This window comes from Bos indicus, chromosome 2 (genome assembly GCF_029378745.1).
Source record: "Bos indicus isolate NIAB-ARS_2022 breed Sahiwal x Tharparkar chromosome 2, NIAB-ARS_B.indTharparkar_mat_pri_1.0, whole genome shotgun sequence".
In the NCBI taxonomy this organism is placed as follows: domain Eukaryota; kingdom Metazoa; phylum Chordata; class Mammalia; order Artiodactyla; family Bovidae; genus Bos; species Bos indicus.
In genome coordinates, this window is record NC_091761.1 from 67,620,019 (window position 1) to 67,639,448 (window position 19,430).

The window sequence follows — 19,430 nt, forward strand, 5'->3', positions numbered from 1 at the left end:
TAGATGTTTTTCTGATATAGGTAGATAAATTAAGAAAAAATCTATTTGAAGAGAAATGCCCTGAAAAGGGGAAATGGTTAGTAGTTATGTAATAATAACACGTATTTAAAAGGGCAAATTGGTAAAAACAAACTATAAATAAATAATTATTATTATTTATAATTTGAAATGATATAATTTGGCATACAGGTAAAATCACCAATATATTCTGATTTAGTTTTCTCCATTTGAATACTTTTATTATAGAATCATTTTTCCGGAGAACCATAAGATATAAGTTGCTACATGTGAATAGCATTACTAAAATTTGCCTTATATACACATATTCAAATTGAGATTAGTCTAATTTTGCTTTTTGATATGTAACTTTATTCTGATCATGTGTGAAATTATTCTAAAGATACAAAAAGCTTTGCCATTTCGAATGTTTAATTATTTTACCTAGGAGGAAAGAGTGACTATGGTAAGACTGGATCGAATGACAGTATGTCCACACTTAAATTTTATTCCTGGCTGTTTGCCCAGTTTTTTTGGAAGATCTTAATCATTTTGTATTCTGATGATGGCCAGAGGTGAAAAGAGACAGTGTCTAGTGACTCAAAACAGTTTGAATGATGTAATCAAACAGAATTGGACAGTTATCTTCTATCTCTGGTGAAGCACAACTGAGAATCCTGAAGGGGTTCACCAAAGAAAAGATGTTGTAATTAAAATAGCATTTAATTTCAGTTCTGTACTTATTCATTCAGCTTAAATCAATAATGACAATGGGATTTCTCATGGTATTTCACTAGCTGCAAGGAGGGTAAAGTGCCTGAAGGATAACATTGTTGGAAAAAAGTGAAATCAACACATGTTCATTCTGGTCTTTAGATACTTCATGGATTTAATTGTTCTGTTTCAGAAATATGAGATGACATCAGATACCTGGCTGTCTAAACAGGTATGGTATAGACGGTCTCTTTATGTCACATTTTGTCATCATCTCTACCATATTCACTCTTTTGTTTTATATATAACTTTTTCTTAAAAGTTATTTCAGTTCTATGAATTTTAGGCTCTGTTATGCTTGAATAAGTCTTTTTTGTTAAAATATATATGACCTGGGTTTTATGACATCATTTGTGAAAAGATTACTTTTTTTTTAAATAGAACACAAGTTGTTGAATTATTACCAGGATCCATTTTCGGGACCATTCATAAAAGTAAATATTTGTGTTGAATAAAAAGGTGCAGCCCATATAAACTAAGAACCATCAGCATTGCTCAAGTTGCCTAGAAAGCTGACCAAATCTCCACATAAATTGCTATTCAGATGAACATTTCCTTAGATAATTTCTAGTTTACACAGTGCTAGCTTGTGATATAAATGGAGCTAGAATCCAGATGATCACAAATGTCTCCACAACGTGCTAACTGGATATTTCAGAAGGAAACACAAGATTATTCAAATATAGATAAACCCATTTTACTACTAACTTCATCACTGCTTTTTGCAAAGGAAATGTTTTGCTTGGCTTATTGGTTTTGATTTGTTTTGTTCTTTACAGTGCTCTTTTATTTCATATTCTCTCCCTGGGTGTCATATACGTCTGTGGTTTCAATTGCTACCTCTGACTGTATAGCCCCTGGCAGCTCAATTCTCTGAGTTCTGATATATACTTGGCATCTTCTCCTAAATCTATAAAAGTAACAGCATACTCCTCAGGTTCAAACTAAACTCCATTCTCTTCCAGTAAGTCTGTATTCTTATCATAGAAGTCACAGACGTATTTATCCACCCAGCTATCAAAATCATAAACCTACTGAGGATTATTGAACTTTTCTTATCCTTATCTGCATATGTTACTCATCACCAAGTTATTTTGATTTACTCTCAAAGACTTCACGTCATTTACTTTTCTCCAATTCACAAACACTATACAGGATCAAACTATTAGCACTGCACATCCTCCTTGACTGGTGAACTCTCAGTCCCTTAGGAAGCTGCCAATCTGTTCTCCACATTTCAGCCTGGCTGAGTGATATTTTCAAAACACATAGCTAATTCTACTGCCCCAAACACTCTGATATTCTCTCACAACTGAAAATTTGTATCTCCCCTTTGTTCTACAGATAAAGACCAACATCCTTAAAGGGTCTATAAGAGATTAATTTGAAAGCTTTTCCAGCTCTGTCATATCATCTTTTCTCCCATTTTCTCCATTAGCCTCATATTCACCAGACCTTTATGTGAACTCTTCCTTCTGAACAGAATTTTCTCAATTGCTTTCTTACCTGAAAGTTGCTTATTTGTCAAACTTCAGCCTATATTACCTGCTTAAGAAGTCACCTCTTCAAAACACCCTAATCAAATAACATCCCCCAATAAAACTTAAAGTCCAGTGCAATATTTATGTAAACTTACACAGTTAGTTCTGTGATTTTTTTTTACAAACTTCACAAGGACAAGAATTTTGTTCCTTTTTTTTATTAATTATATACCAAATGCTTAAAATACAGTCTGGTTATAAGAAGAGTTCCATATGTACCTGTTGAATAAAAAAAAAAAGAGAGAAAGAAAGATTGTGAATGTGCTGTAGATATATCTCTCTCCCTATCTGCCTGTCTATCATCCATCTGTCATCTCTTTCTCCATAGATAACAATATGAACTATTTAATTGTAATCAGTGTGCAAAATTAAATTGAGGGAAAAACTGACTTTATTTAGCACAAAAAAATCAAAATTAAGTTAAATAATTGAAAATAATAAAAACAGATATGGATTTATTCTAAATTACCTGCATTATTAAACCTACTTTAATTGTCAGTGACATTCATAATAAACATACAACAACACAATGCATGAACTTTTAGGATTATGTTACCTATATTTTAAGTCCCAAATTTATGAATATTTAATAGAAATTTACAAAAAACACAGTTATCAAGTATTCAATAAGAAAATGTAGGAAGTAGTTTGTTACAGTTGATTTTTTCTCCAAAAGTTCTAAGGGAATTTCATGAAATACTTAGAATTTGGTGAAATTAAAAGGATGAGAATGTGTTATAAGGTGAAGCAAATTTCCAAGAAAATGAGAAATTTAATGTAATACTCATGCTTGTTTTCTGTTTGGTGAGAAGAGCAGAGAGAAGTGAGCATGTTTCTCCTAGCTTTCAAGAGACTTATAATTGGAATAACCAGTATAAAAAATGTTTGGTCAAGAGGTAAAGTGTGCTATCCTCAGTTCATTGGCCTGTGTGTCATAAACACTGCCTTGCTTAAGGTCATAAACATGGACAGTGAGATTGGCTTCATTCTTTATTTGATTGTAGGAAAGGCTCTATATAGAGCTGTATAACTAGTTTCTGTCCGGTGGTGAAAGTTTTTAAACCCAGAAATGTATTAGTAATTATAACCCCCATCTATTCCTTAAAATGAACTATTTCCAAGGTATGAGAATTGGAGGAAGAGGGACTAACATAAAAAGGACAATGCTCAGATTTAATTTTGGAGTAAAGCACAGGAGCAGAATCTTGAATAGGGAGGAGCCAATAGTTTGGAGTAAATGTAGTGGATAAAGTGATATATGTAACAAATATTTTTGCCCATTGTACACATGCATTCATCTGTGCAGTTATAAGTAGGTCACCTACTGTGTCCTAGGGAAAAAAAATAAAATTACAAACTTACTTTAATTATTACTTGCCTAGTGAAGGAAGTCAACCATATAACAGAGTGCACTGAAAGTCATGAGAGATGAATACAGAGTACTACTTAGAGTCTCCAGGGATAGATTTCCTAAATAAGAGGGGCTTTCTAGCTACAGAGATTTAAAGATGGTTTCTGTTTTGAGTTTAAGTAAAAAATGAGGAAGATATAGCACAAAAAAGATGAGTGAAAGCTTACTTCAGACAGAAGAAATCCCATTGAAAAGGCAGAGAGAGATATTACATATAGGCAAGGGATAGAAAATACAGAATTCTTGACTCTATCAGAGTTGCCAACATCCAGTGGTTCATAGAAAAATCGAGAGAATATAAGAAAATCATCTACTTCTGCTTTGACTCTGCTAAAGCCTTTGACTGTGTGGATCAAATCAAACTATGGAAGATTCTTCAAGAGATGGGAATAAAGATCACCTTACCTGCCTCCTGAGAAACCTATATGCAGGGCAAGAAGCAACAGTTAGAACCAGTCATAGAACAATAGACTGGTTCCAAATTGGGGAGGAGTACATCAAGGCCTCATATTGTCACCCTGCCTATTTAAGTTATATGCACAGTACATCATGGGAAATGCTGGGCTGGATGAATCCTGGGATCAGGATTGCTGGGAGAAATATCAAGAACCTTGGATATGCAGGTAACACCACCCTTATGGCAGAAAGTGAAGAGGAACTAAAGAGCCTCTTGATGAAGGTGAAAGAGGAGAGTACAAAAGCTGTGATAATACTCAACATTCAAAAAATGAAGATCATGGCATCTGGTCCCATCACTTCATGGCAAATAGAGGGGGAAACAATGGAAAGAGTGACAGACTTTCTTTTTTGGGGCTTCAAAATCACTGCAGGTGGTGATTGCAGCCATGAAATTAAAAGACGCTTGCTCTTTGGAATAAAAGCTATGACAAACCTATTAAAAAACAGAGATATTACTTTGCCAGCAAAGGTCTGTCTAGTCAAAGCTATGGTTTTCCAGTAGTCATGTATGGATGTGAGAGTTGGACTATAAAGAAGCCTGAGAGGTGAAAGACATTACTTTGCCAGCAAAGGTCTGTCTAGTCAAAGCTATGGTTTTCCAGTAGTCATGTATGGATGTGAGAGTTGGACTATAAAGAAGCCTGAGAGGTGAAGAATTGATACTTTTGAACTGTGGTGTTGGAGAAGACTCTTGAGAGTCCCTTGGACTGCAAGGAGATCAAACGAGTCAATCCTAAAGGAAATCAGTCCTGAATATTCATTGGAAGGACTGATGTTGAAGCTGAAGCTCCAATACTTTGGCCAACTGATGCAAAGAGCCAACTCACTAGAAAAGACCCTGATGCTGGGAAAGATTGAAGGTAGGAGAAGGGGATGACAGAGGATGAGATGGTTGAATGGCATCAGTAACTCAATAGACATGAGTTTGAGCAAGCTTCAGGAGATGGTGAAGGACAGGGGAAGCCTGGTCTGCTGCATTCCATGGGGTCACAAATAGTCAGACATGACTGAGAGACTGAACAACAAATCACACTGCAGAATGTGATTCACTCAATCAAATATCTTGTCAGTATTTATTATCTGCCTTGCAAAGCATTTTTCCCACCCTTGTGTTGTGTTAGTTCAGACTTTCAAATTTATTACACATACCATTTACATTTTCATGAGTGTCCATACAGTATACAGTAAAAATAATATTTTTATTGTTTATATTTATTATATTTTCTATTAGTAACAATAGAATAAATAGAATAATTAAAAAAGAATTAAAATATTTATTATATTTTCTATTAGTAAGATAGAAATATTAGTAAGATATTTCTATTTTACTAATGAAACTAGAATCAGACTCGAGATTATTAAATAGTTATTAATTTGCTTATTCATTCAATAAATGATTATTAAATACAGCTTATGCAATAGTCACTGTCCTGGGTGCCAAATGCAGAGCAGTGAAGAATACAAGGTTTTTGCCTCATGGAGCTTACATTCTAGAAGAACCCCTTCTACTTCTCATCTACTTACCTACCTATATGCACACATACACACATCCATTCATATACAAACAAACGAATACATATATAAAATATATGTTGGATGGTATTAGGTGGTATGGACAAAATAGAAAGTCGCTAAAAGAGTGATGGGGGATTCAAATACAGTTGGATGATCTAGTTTCCCCAATCACAATTTACATGGGATTACCAGAAAACACCTGCCTGATAAGGTAGATTTAGAGCAGAGAAAGGATGAGATCAATGAAGATCTTTTTGCAGCAGCATGGATGGACCTAGACATTGTCATACTAAGTGAAGTAAGTCAGAGAAAGACAAATAACGTAAGTTATTGCTTAAATGTGGAACTTTTAAAAAAATGGTACAAATGAATTTACTTATAAAACAGAAAAAGTCACGGATGTAGAAATCAACTTTGGTTACTGAGGGGAAAGGGAAGGGAGGGATAAATCGGGAGACTGGCACTGACGTATGCACACTACTATCCCAGGTGTCAGTGGTAAAGAATCCACCTTCAATGCAGAAGACCCAGGAGACATGGGTTTGATACCAGGGTTAGGAAGATCCTTTGGAGAAGGAACTGGCAACCCACTCCAGTATTCTTGCCTGGAGAATCCCATGGACAGAAGAGCCTGGTGGGCTATAGCCAAGGGGTTGCAAAGAGTTGGGCACAACTGAGTGACTGAGCACACATGAGTATAAACAAAATAGATAAATAAGAAGAACCTATTGTATAGCACAGGGAAATCTACTCAGTGCTCTGTAATGGCCTATATGGGAAAAATCTAAAAAAGTGGATATATGTATTACCGATTCAGTTTGCTGTATACCTAACACAACATTGTATATCAACATTAATCATCAAAATAAATGAGTTCCACCAAAAAAGAGAGTGAAAGAAAGAGTGAGGGCTGAGAAAGAGCCAGACAAAGTGAGGGAAAAAAGTTAAAATGTGCGGACTCTGGAGCAGAAAAATGCAGGATGCAGAAGGAAGGAAGAAGAGATGAGAGAGAGTGGAGGATCAGGTCATTTAACAGTGCTTGAGCCATTCTGAAGACCTGTTAAGGAAACCATATCAAAGCCTTACTTTATACCATATGTATAGTCACTCTTCCCCTTTATGGATCACAGCCTTGTCTTGGAGAAGGGGCTTGTGTAACTCATTGAAGTTATAAGCCATGCCATGCAAGGTCATTTAAGACAGATGGGTCATAATGAAGAGTTCTCACAAAACGTGGTCCACTGGAGGGAGAAATGACAAATTAGTATTCTTGCCACAAGAACTCCATGAATGGTATGAAAGGCAAAAAGATATGACACCAGAACATGAGCCTCCCAGGTTGGAAGGTGTCCAGTATGCTCCTAGGGAAGAGCAGAGGACAATCATCATTAGTTCCAAAAAGAGTGAAGTGGCTGGGCCAAAGCAGAAATGACACTCAGTTGTGGATGTGTCTGGTGGTGAAAGTCAAGTTGGATGCTGTTAAGAACAATATTGCATAGGAACCTGCAATTTTAGGTTCATGAATCAAGGTAAATTGGACATGATTAAGCAGGAGAGGGCAAGATTGAACATCAACATCTTAGAAAACAGTGAACTAAACTGGACAGGAATGGGTGAATTTAATTCAGATGACCATTATACCTACTACTGTGGGCAAGAATCCCTTAGAAGAATTGGAGTAACCCTCATAGTCAACCAAAGAGACTGAAATGTGGTACTTGGGTGCAATCTCAAAAATGACAGATGATCTTGGTTCCTTTCCAAGGCAAACCATTTAACATCACAGTAATCCAAGTCTATTCCCCAAACACTGATGGAAAACAAGCTGAAGTTGACCAGTCCTATGAAGACCTACAACATCTTCTAGAACTAACACTAAAAAGAAGTCCTTTTTCATCATGGGGGATTGGAATGCAAAAGTAGAAAGTCAAGAAATATCCAGAATAACAGGCAAGTTTGGCTTCGGAGTACAAAATAGGCAGAGCAAAGTCTAACAGAGTTTATCAAGAGAACAGGCTGGTCACAGTAAACGCCCTTTTCCAAAAGCCAAAGAGGATGGTCAATATAAAAATCAGATTGATTATGTTCTTTGCAGCCAAAGATGGGGAAGCTCTATAGAGTCAGCAAAAACAAAACCTGGAGCTGTCTGTGGCTCGGATCATGAGCACCTTACTACAAAATTCAGGTTTAAATTTAAGAGAGTAGGGAAAACCACTAGGCCATTAAGGTATGATCTAAATCAAATTCCTTATGATTAAAGAGTGGCAGTGATAAACAGATTAAGGGATTAGATCTGGTAGACAGAGTGCCTGAAAAACTATAGACTGAGGTTCAAAACAATGTATAGGAGGCAGTGACCAAAACCATCCCAAACAAGAAGAGATTCAAGAAGGTAAAGGGGTTGTCTGAGGAGGCTTAAAAACTATTGATGAAAGAAGAGAAGCAAAAGTCAAAGGAGAAATTGTAAGGTATACTGAATGCAGAGTTCCAGAGAAGAGCAAGGAGATATAAAAATGTCTTCTTAAATGAACAATGAAAAGAAATAGAGGGAAATAATAGAATGGGAAAGAATAGAGATCTCTTCAAGAAAATTTGAGATATCAAGAGAATATTGCTTGCAAAGATGGACATGATAAGGGACAGACAGTAATGACCTAAAAGACGCAGTAGAGATTAAGAAGAGGTGGCAAGAGAGAACTATACAAAAAGGTCTTAATGTTACCACTGATAATCACTATGGTGTGATCACTCACCTGGAGCCAGACATCCTGGAGTTTGAAGTCAAGTGGGCCTTAGAAAGCACTACTACTGATGAAGCTAGGGGAGGTAGATGAATTCCAGCTAAGCTATTTCAAATCCTAAAAAGATGGTGCTGTTAAACTGCTGCACTCATTTTGTCAGCAATTTGGAAAACTCAGCAGTGACTGCAGGAGTGGAAAAGGTCAGTTTTTATTCCAATCCCAAAGAAGAGTAATGCCAAAGAATGTTCAAACTACAGTACAATTTCACTCATTTCACATGCTAGCAAGTTTATGCACAAAATCCTTCCATTTCAACAGTATGTGACCTGTGAAATTCCAGATGTACCAACTGGGTTTTGAAGAGACAGAGGGACAAGAGATCAAATCGCCAGCATCTATTGGATCATGGAAAAAGCAATGGAACTCCAGAAAAATATCTACCTCTGCTTCTTGAACTATGCTAAAGCCTTTGACTAGGTGGATCACAATGAACTATGGAAAATTCTTAAAGGGATGAAAATGCTAGACCACCTTACCTTTCCTGTCTCCTGAGAAACCTGCATGTGGGTCAAGAAGCAACAGTTAGAAATGGACGTGGAACAACTGACTGGTTCCAAATTGGGAAAGGAAAAGAACAAGGCCAAATAACTGTCACCTTGCTTATTTATCTTATATGCAGAATACATCATATAAAATGACAGGCTAGATGACTCACACACTGGAATCAAGATTGCCAGGAGAGATATCAATAACCTCAGATATGTAGATGATACCATTCTAATGATGGAAAGTGAAGAGGAACTAAAGAGTCTCTTTAGATGAGGGTGAAAGAGGACAGTAAAAAAGCCGGATTGAAACTCAACATTCAAAAAACGAAGATCATGGCATCTGGTGCCATCATTTCATGGCAAATAGAAGGGGGAAAAGTGGAAGCAATGTCAGATTTTTTTTTTTTTGGCTCCAAAATCAATGCAGACAGTGACTGCAGCCATAAAATTAGAAGACTCTATCTCCTTGGAAGGAAAGCTATAACAAACCTAGACAGTGTTTTAAAAAGCAGAAACATTCCTTTGCTCACAAAGGTTTTATAGACAAAGCTATGTTTTTTTTCCAGTAGTCATGTAGAGATGTGAGATAAAGGTGGAGTACCGAGAAATTATTGCTTTTGAATTATGGTGCTGGAGAAGACTCTTAAAAGTCCCTTTGACAGCATGGAAATTCAACCAGTCAAGCCTAAAGGAAATCAACCCTGCTTCATTCAGGGGATGGACTGATGCTGATGCTGAAGCTCCAATACTTTGGTCACGTGATGTGAAGAGCCAACTCATTGGAAAAGACCCTGATGCTGGAAAAGAATGAAGGCAAAAGAAGGAGGCAACAGAGGATGAGATGGTTGGATAGCATCAACAACTTTGAGCAAACTCCAGGGAACTGTGGAAGACTTGCCTGCCTGGCACATGCAGTCCATGGGGTCGCAAAGAATCGGACAGGACTTAGGGAATGAACAAAAACAACATAGTCACTCTCACTAATCCAAAAGAAAGAACTCAATTTTTTGTTATATAAATCCAATTTCTTAATGTTTCCTCTTACACAAGAGAAAGCAGTCTATAAGTATAGCCTCCATCATTTAATTTTCAAAAACAATTGTATTGATTTAACATGCCACTGAAGTTTAATTTAAAAATCATCAAATGGGCATCTATGTTTGTGTGTTTGTGAAAAAGTGAGCAGTGAGGATGGGAAATTTGAATTAAATCATTTTCAATTGATTGGTTCCAATTTTGCAGTCTTTTTGTATTTACAGTAAATTTATATAACATCATCAGAAATGTATCTTCAATAACTTCACTTGCTGAGTAAAAGATTTCAGGAAGATGTATTAAATACTGTATGTTATACAATTTTCCAAAGTAAAAAGAGATTTTGATAAACTGTTACAGCTGTTCATATTTTCTTAATTTTTGAAGGGTACATCTCTAAGCACAATCATATGTGAAGATATGAAAATTATTTTCTGAACCAGTTTTAAAACTGTCTTTAGTCTAATTGTGAATTATTTCTATTCAATATGCAAGATACTTTTACATCCATCTCACCTTTCAAAAACACACATATGCCCATGGGCCTAAAGCATCACTGAGTTCACTTTAAAAATATTATGATACTTTTATATTTTAAATAATAATTCAACCTTTTGCTAAAATAAACCAATTATTTGTCTAATCCATGAATGTATTGGTAGTAGTTGGCAGCACAATTTTCAGATGCCCTTTTGAGATTGTTATACGTGCTTCTGTTTTTTAGAATGAGGAGCCCGTGTTTTCTAGAGATGGTAGCAAATTCTTCATGACAGTTCCTGTGAAGCAAGGGGGCCGTGGAGAGTTTCACCACATAGCTATGTTCCTGGTCCAGGTAAGTGCTGTGTTCCTCTTCGTTGCCATCTACATGGCATTCTGCATCGATGGTTAGTATCTGTGGCATCCAGTCACATATCCAACTCGGATGTTTTAGGAAGAGGGTCCCCATCCATAGCCCTAGTTCAAGCCACCCACAAAACATTTTCAGCAGTCAATAAAATTTAGTGAGATACACATGTGTGCTATGAGTTGAGGGCCTTGGGATATAGAATTTAATAAATAGAAAGAACCAAAGTCCTACTTTCAAAGACCTGAGGAAACTCGAGAGACAATTTCTCATTCAACAAATATATATCACCTATTTGATACAAGTAATGTTTTCAAAGTGTTACAAAATTTCAAATACCTAAAGCAACCTGAATGTCCATCAAAAACTGAATAGTTAATAAGTTATGGAACACTCACAGAAGGAAATGCAATGCAGATTCTAAAAACCAGGATAAAATAGATTTCTTAGGTGTTGTCAAAGTCACAAAGTCTGTGCTACATTTTTATGGACTTTTGGATAAAAAGAGAATAAAATGTTATTTTTCCTCTACATTTCAAGTGAATGTTAACCAGTTTATGCAGTTTTACTAATTATAAAAAGGATCAGGGAATTCACAATAAATGATTAAAATATGGTAAGGTTATGAGTCAATTTGAAACTAATTACCAATAAAATATTCATGAGAAAGAAAGTTTCCTTCAAAATCAAATAAACGGTCTAGTAACAGGTAAATGACGATTTATCAAGATAAAGCATTGTGGATAAATTGGAATCTTTCTTAAGAATGTTATAAATATACTAGCCAAGAATCAATTTCATACTTACTTTGTTGTTGTTCAGTTGCTCAATCATGTCTGACTCTTTGTGACCCCATAAACTGTGGCACACCAGGCTTCCTTGTCTTTCACTATCTCCTGGAGTTTGCTCAAACTCATGTCCATCGAGTCAGTGATGTCATCCAACCCTGTTGCTTCCTTCTGCTTTTGATCTTTCCCAGCACCAGGGTCTTTTCCAACCCCGGTGCTCTTTGCATCAGGTGGCCACAGTATTGGACCTTCAGCCTCAGTATAAATCCTTCCAATGACTATTCAGGTTTGATTTCCTTTAGGATTAACTGGTTTGATCTCCTTGTAGTCCAAGGGACTCTCAAGAGTCTTCTCCAACACCACAGTTCAAAAGCATCAATTCTTCAGCATCACAATTCAAATGGGTGATTATCTTGTGGCTCAGATGGTAAGGAATCTGCCTGAAATGCAAGAAAGAGACCCAGGTTCAATCCCTGAATCCAGAAGATTCCCTGGAGAAGGGAATGGCTACCCATTTCCAGTATTCTAGCATGGAAATTTCCATGGAAAGAGAAGCCTGGCAAGTGACAGTCCATGGGGTCAAAAGAGTTGGACATGATTGAGCAAATTTCATGCTTGCTAAGAATAGAATAAAAATAAATTTGACAAAAGATCCCTAAGCAACCTGAGTGCTTTTATGTTCTTAATATCTTCAAGTCTTGTGCATATTCACAAAATTTTACCATTATCCATATACATATTTACATTGGGCAGCTCAGAAATTTGAATTCTTAAAATCAATGTCAATAACTTAAAAGGCAGCACTTTTCCAAAATCTGTACTATTAAAGTAATTGTCATGATTTTAACTTTAATTTTAAACAAAGCTTTGACCATACATAATTTCCACAGTGGAGAAGTAGATCATTTTTTATTATTAGAAAAATAAGTTATAGAGTAATATATGATGTGATATCATTTATGTTTTTAAATAAATGAATGCATTTATATATGAAGAAAATTGGGGGTGATTCTATACTGAACTATTAAATGATTATAATAGACAGGTGATATTAATGGAATATTTTTGATGTTTATGTGAACTGGAGGAAGCTTTACCAGCAAATTGCTGACCTGATTCACTTTTGCTTGTTAATCATAAATTTTGTTATTATAAATACTAGGGATATACTTGTGCCAAAATAATAAATCTTCCAAATCTTACAATTGCCTGTGGTGACATCTTATTAAAATTTTAATTATCTGCATTTTTATTCAGTAATCTGAATACAAACCAAAGTAGTCAAAATTATATACAAATTGTGAATATATTCATAAGATACAGAGAAAGGTAGAGAAAGATGTATAATACATCTATAGATGAGTAAATGTAACATAAATGGACTTCCATTGGCTCAGCAGGTAAAGAATCTACCTGCGGTGCAGGAGACACAAGAGATGCAGGTTTGATCCTTGGGAGGAGGAAGATCCCATGGAGGAGAAAATGGCAACCCACTCCACTATTCTTGCCTGAAAAATCCAAAGGACAAAGGAGCCTGGCAGGCTGAAGTCCAAAGGGTCGCAAGGAGTTGGACACGAGTGAGCAACTAAGCATATCTTAAGTGTTAGTCATACAATTGTGTTAATTCTTTGAGACCCCATGGATTGTAATCCACCAGGCTCCACTGTCAGTGGGATTCTCCAGGCAAGAATACTAGACTGGGTTGCCATTACCTTCTCCAGGAGATCTTCCAGGGGTCGAACTAGTGACTCCTGTATTGGCAGGCAGATTCTTTACCTTCTGAGCCTCCAGGGAAGTCAACTAAGCATATACATATGGAGAAGGGAATGGCAATCCACTTGAGTATTCTTGCCTATAGAATCCCATGGACAGAGGAGCCTTGTGGGCTACAGTCCATGGGGTCGCAGAGAGTCAGACAGGACTAAGAGACTTTATATATATATATATATCTTAGAAGATAGTCTATCCAACAAAGTAGGAAGTGAAATGTCATTTTGAAAGTGTGGACTTGGCAGAGCGGGGGTCAGGGATGAACATGTTGACATGTAAGAACTGAGGTATTTATATACTTAACAAAATTTTCTTTACAAGCCTTGGGAAGAAATACCTTCTGTCTCCCAATCAAACCAGTCTGAAATGCAGTCTAATTCATTATTTCTGAAATGTTCAGAAGAACAACTTCAAGAGCAGATGTGTTTACTTTGTTCCTCTTCCATATGGAGATTATAACAAAATTTCATTGAACTAGAAAACATTTTGATATATCCTGGTTGCAGTTCAGAGAACCTGAGGTTTGCCTCACTGAGAAATAAACATGGCTGCATGATTATTTGAGGATATTTTGGCAATGTGGCTAAAGTTAACTTACTTTGTTAATGAATCAGAGGTCAGTGCCTCGGTAAATACAATTTATTCTTAAGTTAACACATATATACAAACAGAGAATTTTAGTAAATATTTTGAATCTCTTTGGCTCAATTTTAAAATAGCGAACAAAAAAGCTCTTTAATGAATTGTTTATAATTACCATATTGACATCTACATATATAACACTATAAAAATTTGTAAAGTAATAACTGAATAAACTAAATAAAGGTATATATAACATCGAATATGGTCTCATCACCCCATACTGGCACATTGCAAATCAGTTTTTGTATATATTTTGAATTCCTTTTTACATGAAAAATATGTCATTTTTCCCTAAAAACATACAAAGCTATATATTAACTTGTAACATTTATAGAGTAATTTATGAGCATTTTCTCACATCATTTAATTGCATTTCTAATATTTAATATTATTTTAAAATGTGATTTTAATAGCTACTCTATATTATGTCCAGTAAACATATCATACCATATTTAAGTGAATTACTTTTAATCATCAAATTTATTTCTATTTTTGATACTAAAAAGTATTCAAAGGTAAACATTATTCCTATAAATATATATTTATAGATATCAAAAGGTACCTAGGCAAAGTGTATGTGTACATATATGTCTTTGCTTAGGCTTTGATATAGAATGTAAAATTGGACCTCCAAAAATAGTTTAATAATTTACTGCCTAAACAGTAATGCATGTCACCAGAGATGACTTTTTACCCCTTCTTCCTTCCTTTTACATGCCTAAGGATACCACCGAAACTGATGTGCCCAGAGAGAGAGAAATGACAGGGACAGAGAGCTTAGCAGCCAATAGTCAGGAAGACTACTTTTGTAGTACTAGATGCTAAGCTACATTTGAGAGCTTCCCCATTGACTGAAAATATATTTATCTGTTTGAACTGTCTTACCAAATGAAAGTAGTAAATTTTTGCAAACATTTTTTTCTCTTACACAATTAGTAGGTAAACAAAAATACGAGACCAGGCTACAAATTAGTGTTTCAATATATATTCATTGCAGAAATGGACAATTTTCCTTACAAATATTTTGGTGTTTTTTCCCCCCTCATTTACAAAACTAATGCTTGTTAAAATAATTCCAAAATATAAAAGTAGAAAAAAATTATGACATTTTCCTCCAGTATTCTTTTAAATATGATTATAATTTTATGTAAACTATAGCATTTTATCCTGCTATTTTAATTTAGAAGCAAAATCATCCCATAGTGGTAAACAATTTTGAGTACAGTTCTTTTGAATATTCATATTTAGTTGACTGGGTGTACCTTCCCAGGTGGCACTAGTGGTAACAGATCTGCCTGCAATTCAGGAGACCTGTGTTCAGTCCCTGGGTAGGGGAGTTCCTGTGGAGATGGGCATGGCAACCCACTCCAGTATTCCTGCCTGGAGAATGCCATGGACAAAAGAGTCTGGCGGCATACAGTCCATAGAGTTGTAAAGAGTCAGACATGATTGAAGTGACAGCACTCACGCACCTACTTAACCATGATTATTCAGTGTTTAAATTAGTGACAATTTGCTGTAGTTATAGATTTCACTATGTATAAAACTTACTTTATTATAAATTATTTCTTTAATTTTAGTTTCAGAACTGGAATTCCTATATCAAAAGTAAAATATTGTTAAGCCCTATGTATTTCCAGATACTTTTTATATAAATATGACAAAACACAATTTATGAATAAGGTTTCTCTGCTTTTATATATTCTGTTAAAGATAATAATAAATTTAAAAACTGAGTTTTCCAAAAATCTATATAGTTCAGTTCAGTTCAGTCGCTCAGTCATGTCCGACTCTTTGCGACCCCATGAATCGCAGCACGCCAGGCCTCCTGTCCATCACCAACTCCTGGAGTTCACTCAAACTCACGTCCATCAGGTCAGTGAAGTGATGCCATCCAGCCATCTCATCCTCTGTCATCCCCTTCTCCTCCTGCCCCCAATCCCTCCCAGCATCAGAGTCTTTTCCCATGAGTCAACTCTTCGCATGAGGTGGCCAAAGTACTGGAGTTTCAGCTTTAGCATCATTCCCTCCAAAGAACACCCAGGGCTGATCTCCTTTAGAATGGACTGGTTGGATCTCCTTGCAATCCAAGGGACTCTCAAGAGTCTTCTCCAACACCACAGTTCAAAAGCATCAATTCTTTGGCGCTCAGCCTTCTTCACAGTCCAACTCTCACATCCGTACATGACCACTGGAAAAACCATAGCCTTGACTAGACGGACCTTTGTTGGCAAAGTAATGTCTCTGCTTTTGAATATGCTATCTAGGTTGGTCATAACTTTCCTTCCAAGGAGTAAGTGTCTTTTAATTTCATGGTTGAAATCACCATCTGCAGTGATTTTGGAGCCAAAAAAATAAAGTCTGACCCTGTTTCCACTGTTTCCCCATCTATTTGCGTGCAGTGATGGGACCAGATGCCATAATCTTAGTTTTCTGAATATTGAGCTTTAAGCCAACTTTTTCACTCTCCACTTTTACTTTCATCAAGAGGCTTTTTAGTTCCTCTTCACTCTCTGCCATAAGGGTGGTGTCATCTGCATGTCTGAGGTTATTGATATTTCTCCTGGCAATCTTGATTCCAGCTTGTCCTTCTTCCAGGCCAGTGTTTCTCATGATGTATTCTGCATAGAAGTTAAATAAGCAGGGTAACAATATACAGCCTGACGGACTGCTTTTCCTATTTGGAACCAGTCTGTCGTTCCATGTCCAGTTCTAACTGTTGCTTCCTAACCTGCATATAGGTTTCTCAAGAGGCAGGTCAGGTGGCCTGGTATTCCCATCACTTTCAGAATTTTCCACAGTTTATTGTGATCCACACAGTCAAAGGCTTTGGCATAGTCAATAAAGCAGAAATAGATGTTTTTCTGGAACTCTTTTGCTTTTTTGATAATCCAGCGGATGTTGGCAATTTAAAAATCTATATAAGCTAAAATAAATTTCCTTCTGAGTAGAATGTGCAATATGCAGTATTAGAAACAGTTTGATTCAAGCAATGACGCAATTTTTTTTTTTTTTTAACAATAGACCACTTTAGATAGTTTCCTTTCCCCTTCTCCCTGTGGCATTCCTTATGTAGAGTCTAATTTCTGAGGTCCCATATTTGATCCTCTATCTTACAATGTAAGTTGCAGTTAAGAAATGGTTTTTGTCAAGGATATGGCTGCCTTTTCCTCTCTAATATGGGATAAGCAGAGTTGCAGTCATGTTAAGTGGTTCAGATTTATAAGCATAAGCAATTGCCCAGTTATCTTCCAAATCTGTATTAAATGAAAAAAATTTATATGTTGGTGAATTCATTCACTGTCTCTATTCAGCAGTACAGAGTTTTGCTCATGAGAGCTGATGATTTCACTTGGAATAATTTTAAATTATTCATTAGAAATACTATAGAAAATAGCATGCCCCCAATCCTCAGTTCTATCACCTAATCAACCCAATACAATTTTTTCATTACATTTCACTGTTGTATCTGATAAGGACATTGTCTGAAAACAATTCTCTCACTGCACATGTTGAATAGACAATAAATTAAAGCATGCTATTTTTAAGCATTGCAGTATTTCCCATATTTAAAAGCTGTAAAAATTAAACAGAATTTATTATAAGAAATGAATGAACAGTGTATAATCAGGTGAAAAGCATGTGTGTCATTAAACTTTTACTGATACTAATATGTTTTCTGCTTGTGAATATAAATATCAGTATTGAACTGTCTGAGTAAGATAAACTCTCTGCCAATTCAAGGAAAGGTGCCTGGTTTCTGATGTCCCAAATAAAAACATTTTATTTCCTATATTTTCAGTTCTTTCAAAAATAAATGAAGTTACTAGTTTTATTGCTGCTCTTTGAAAATTAAAAGTGAAAAATGAGTTCAATTTGAAGTACATTGCCATGTTGCCCTCGTCAAAATTCCACCACGGTTTCAAATTCATAATCAGTGTTTTTATTCTACTAAGTTAATATAATATAGATTGTGGTTTCACAGAAAGAAAGAATTATTTCTGTGAAGTAAAATAATTATTCTTTCCTGCTTTTTAAAATTACTTTTCCTGTGATTATATTTCTACTGAAGGTGGCTGGAAAATTAAGGTAAAGACACCCCCTCATAAAGACTAGCCAAGTCTCTTGTTATTTATTTTAAATTTACTGTATGGGCATCTATCATATTGTGATTGGTACTGGGATTATTTACCCAGAGTACAGATCAAACTTAATATGCTCACTGTTATGATATAGCTAGTACTATTATTGGAAAAGTAGCTTGAGTCTTATAACTATAACTATACAAGACAGTCTATGATAGTACATGTGAATGAAGTGCCACTTATTCCCCAAGCCCACTGTGGCTGTGGTAGACATAAAATAAGCAAAGAAATTATAGATGTTGAATAAAGTGCAAAGGTTTGTGAGGTTGTTATTATGTCTACCAACAAGAGATATTTTGCTTCTACACTTAGAAGTATATTTTGATCCTAGATGCATCATTTTTTAATATTTTTTATTTATTTATTATTATTTTTTTTTTTTTTTTTACTTTACAATATTGTGTTGGTTTTGCCATACATCAACATGCATCTGCCATGGGTGTACACGTGTTCCCCATCCTGAACCCCCCTCCCACCTCCCTCCCCATACCATCCCTCTGGGTCATCCCAGTGCACCAGCCCCAAGCTTCCTGTATCCTGCATCGAACCTGGACTGGCGATTCATTTCTTATATGATATTATACATGTTTTAATGCCATTCTCCCAAATCATCCACCCCCCCAAAGAGTCCAAAAGACTGTTCTATACATCTGTGTCTCTTATGTGTAATTTTTATTTTCTGTACATTGTTTTCAAACAATTTTCATATCATTGGATTTTTACTCATGATCACTTTTAATGTGGTCACTCTTATTTCCTTAAAAGACACATAAACACACACCAAAATTCTCTGAAAAACAAAGTATAATCAATCTAGAACTTTGTGAAAAAAGCCTATCTCCAAACAAATATTGATCAAAATCTCTTTACTTTTTAATGTTTTGAGATTTTGTTCATCGAGAAATTGAGCACCGAAGATGCATTAAAACCTTGAGCTGTTAGTATTCTTTCTGTCCTTGGCCAACTCAAAACAGGATCAAAATTATTAAGTAAGGCCATTCACTGGGTGGTTGTTCTGTGGAAATTTGACAATTAAATATGAGACTTCAGAACTCTACAACAAATTTTAGGCTGTGTCAAATCTCAGAAATTTGGTTTTATCTTTACATTTATACTTTTTTCCAACAAATGCTTGTAAAGTGCTGTAAATCAGACAGCATATGAAGAAGTTAAAATAAATTACATGCTTGTTGTTGACTTTGACCAGCTAGAACTCCCTT

General features: G+C 35.6%; 1 protein-coding gene across 2 annotated transcripts in view; it reads left to right on the forward strand.

The window, feature by feature from the left end:
• Nucleotides 1–19,430, forward strand: part of DPP10 (dipeptidyl peptidase like 10) — an 800,949-nt gene that overhangs the window by 705,336 nt on the left and 76,183 nt on the right. For both annotated transcript variants that reach the window (XM_070768724.1, XM_070768732.1), the window contains exons 12-13: nt 905–943; nt 10,746–10,853. In XM_070768724.1, the coding sequence (XP_070624825.1) occupies nt 905–943; nt 10,746–10,853 (147 nt within the window). The remainder of the gene's footprint in view (nt 1–904; nt 944–10,745; nt 10,854–19,430) is intronic.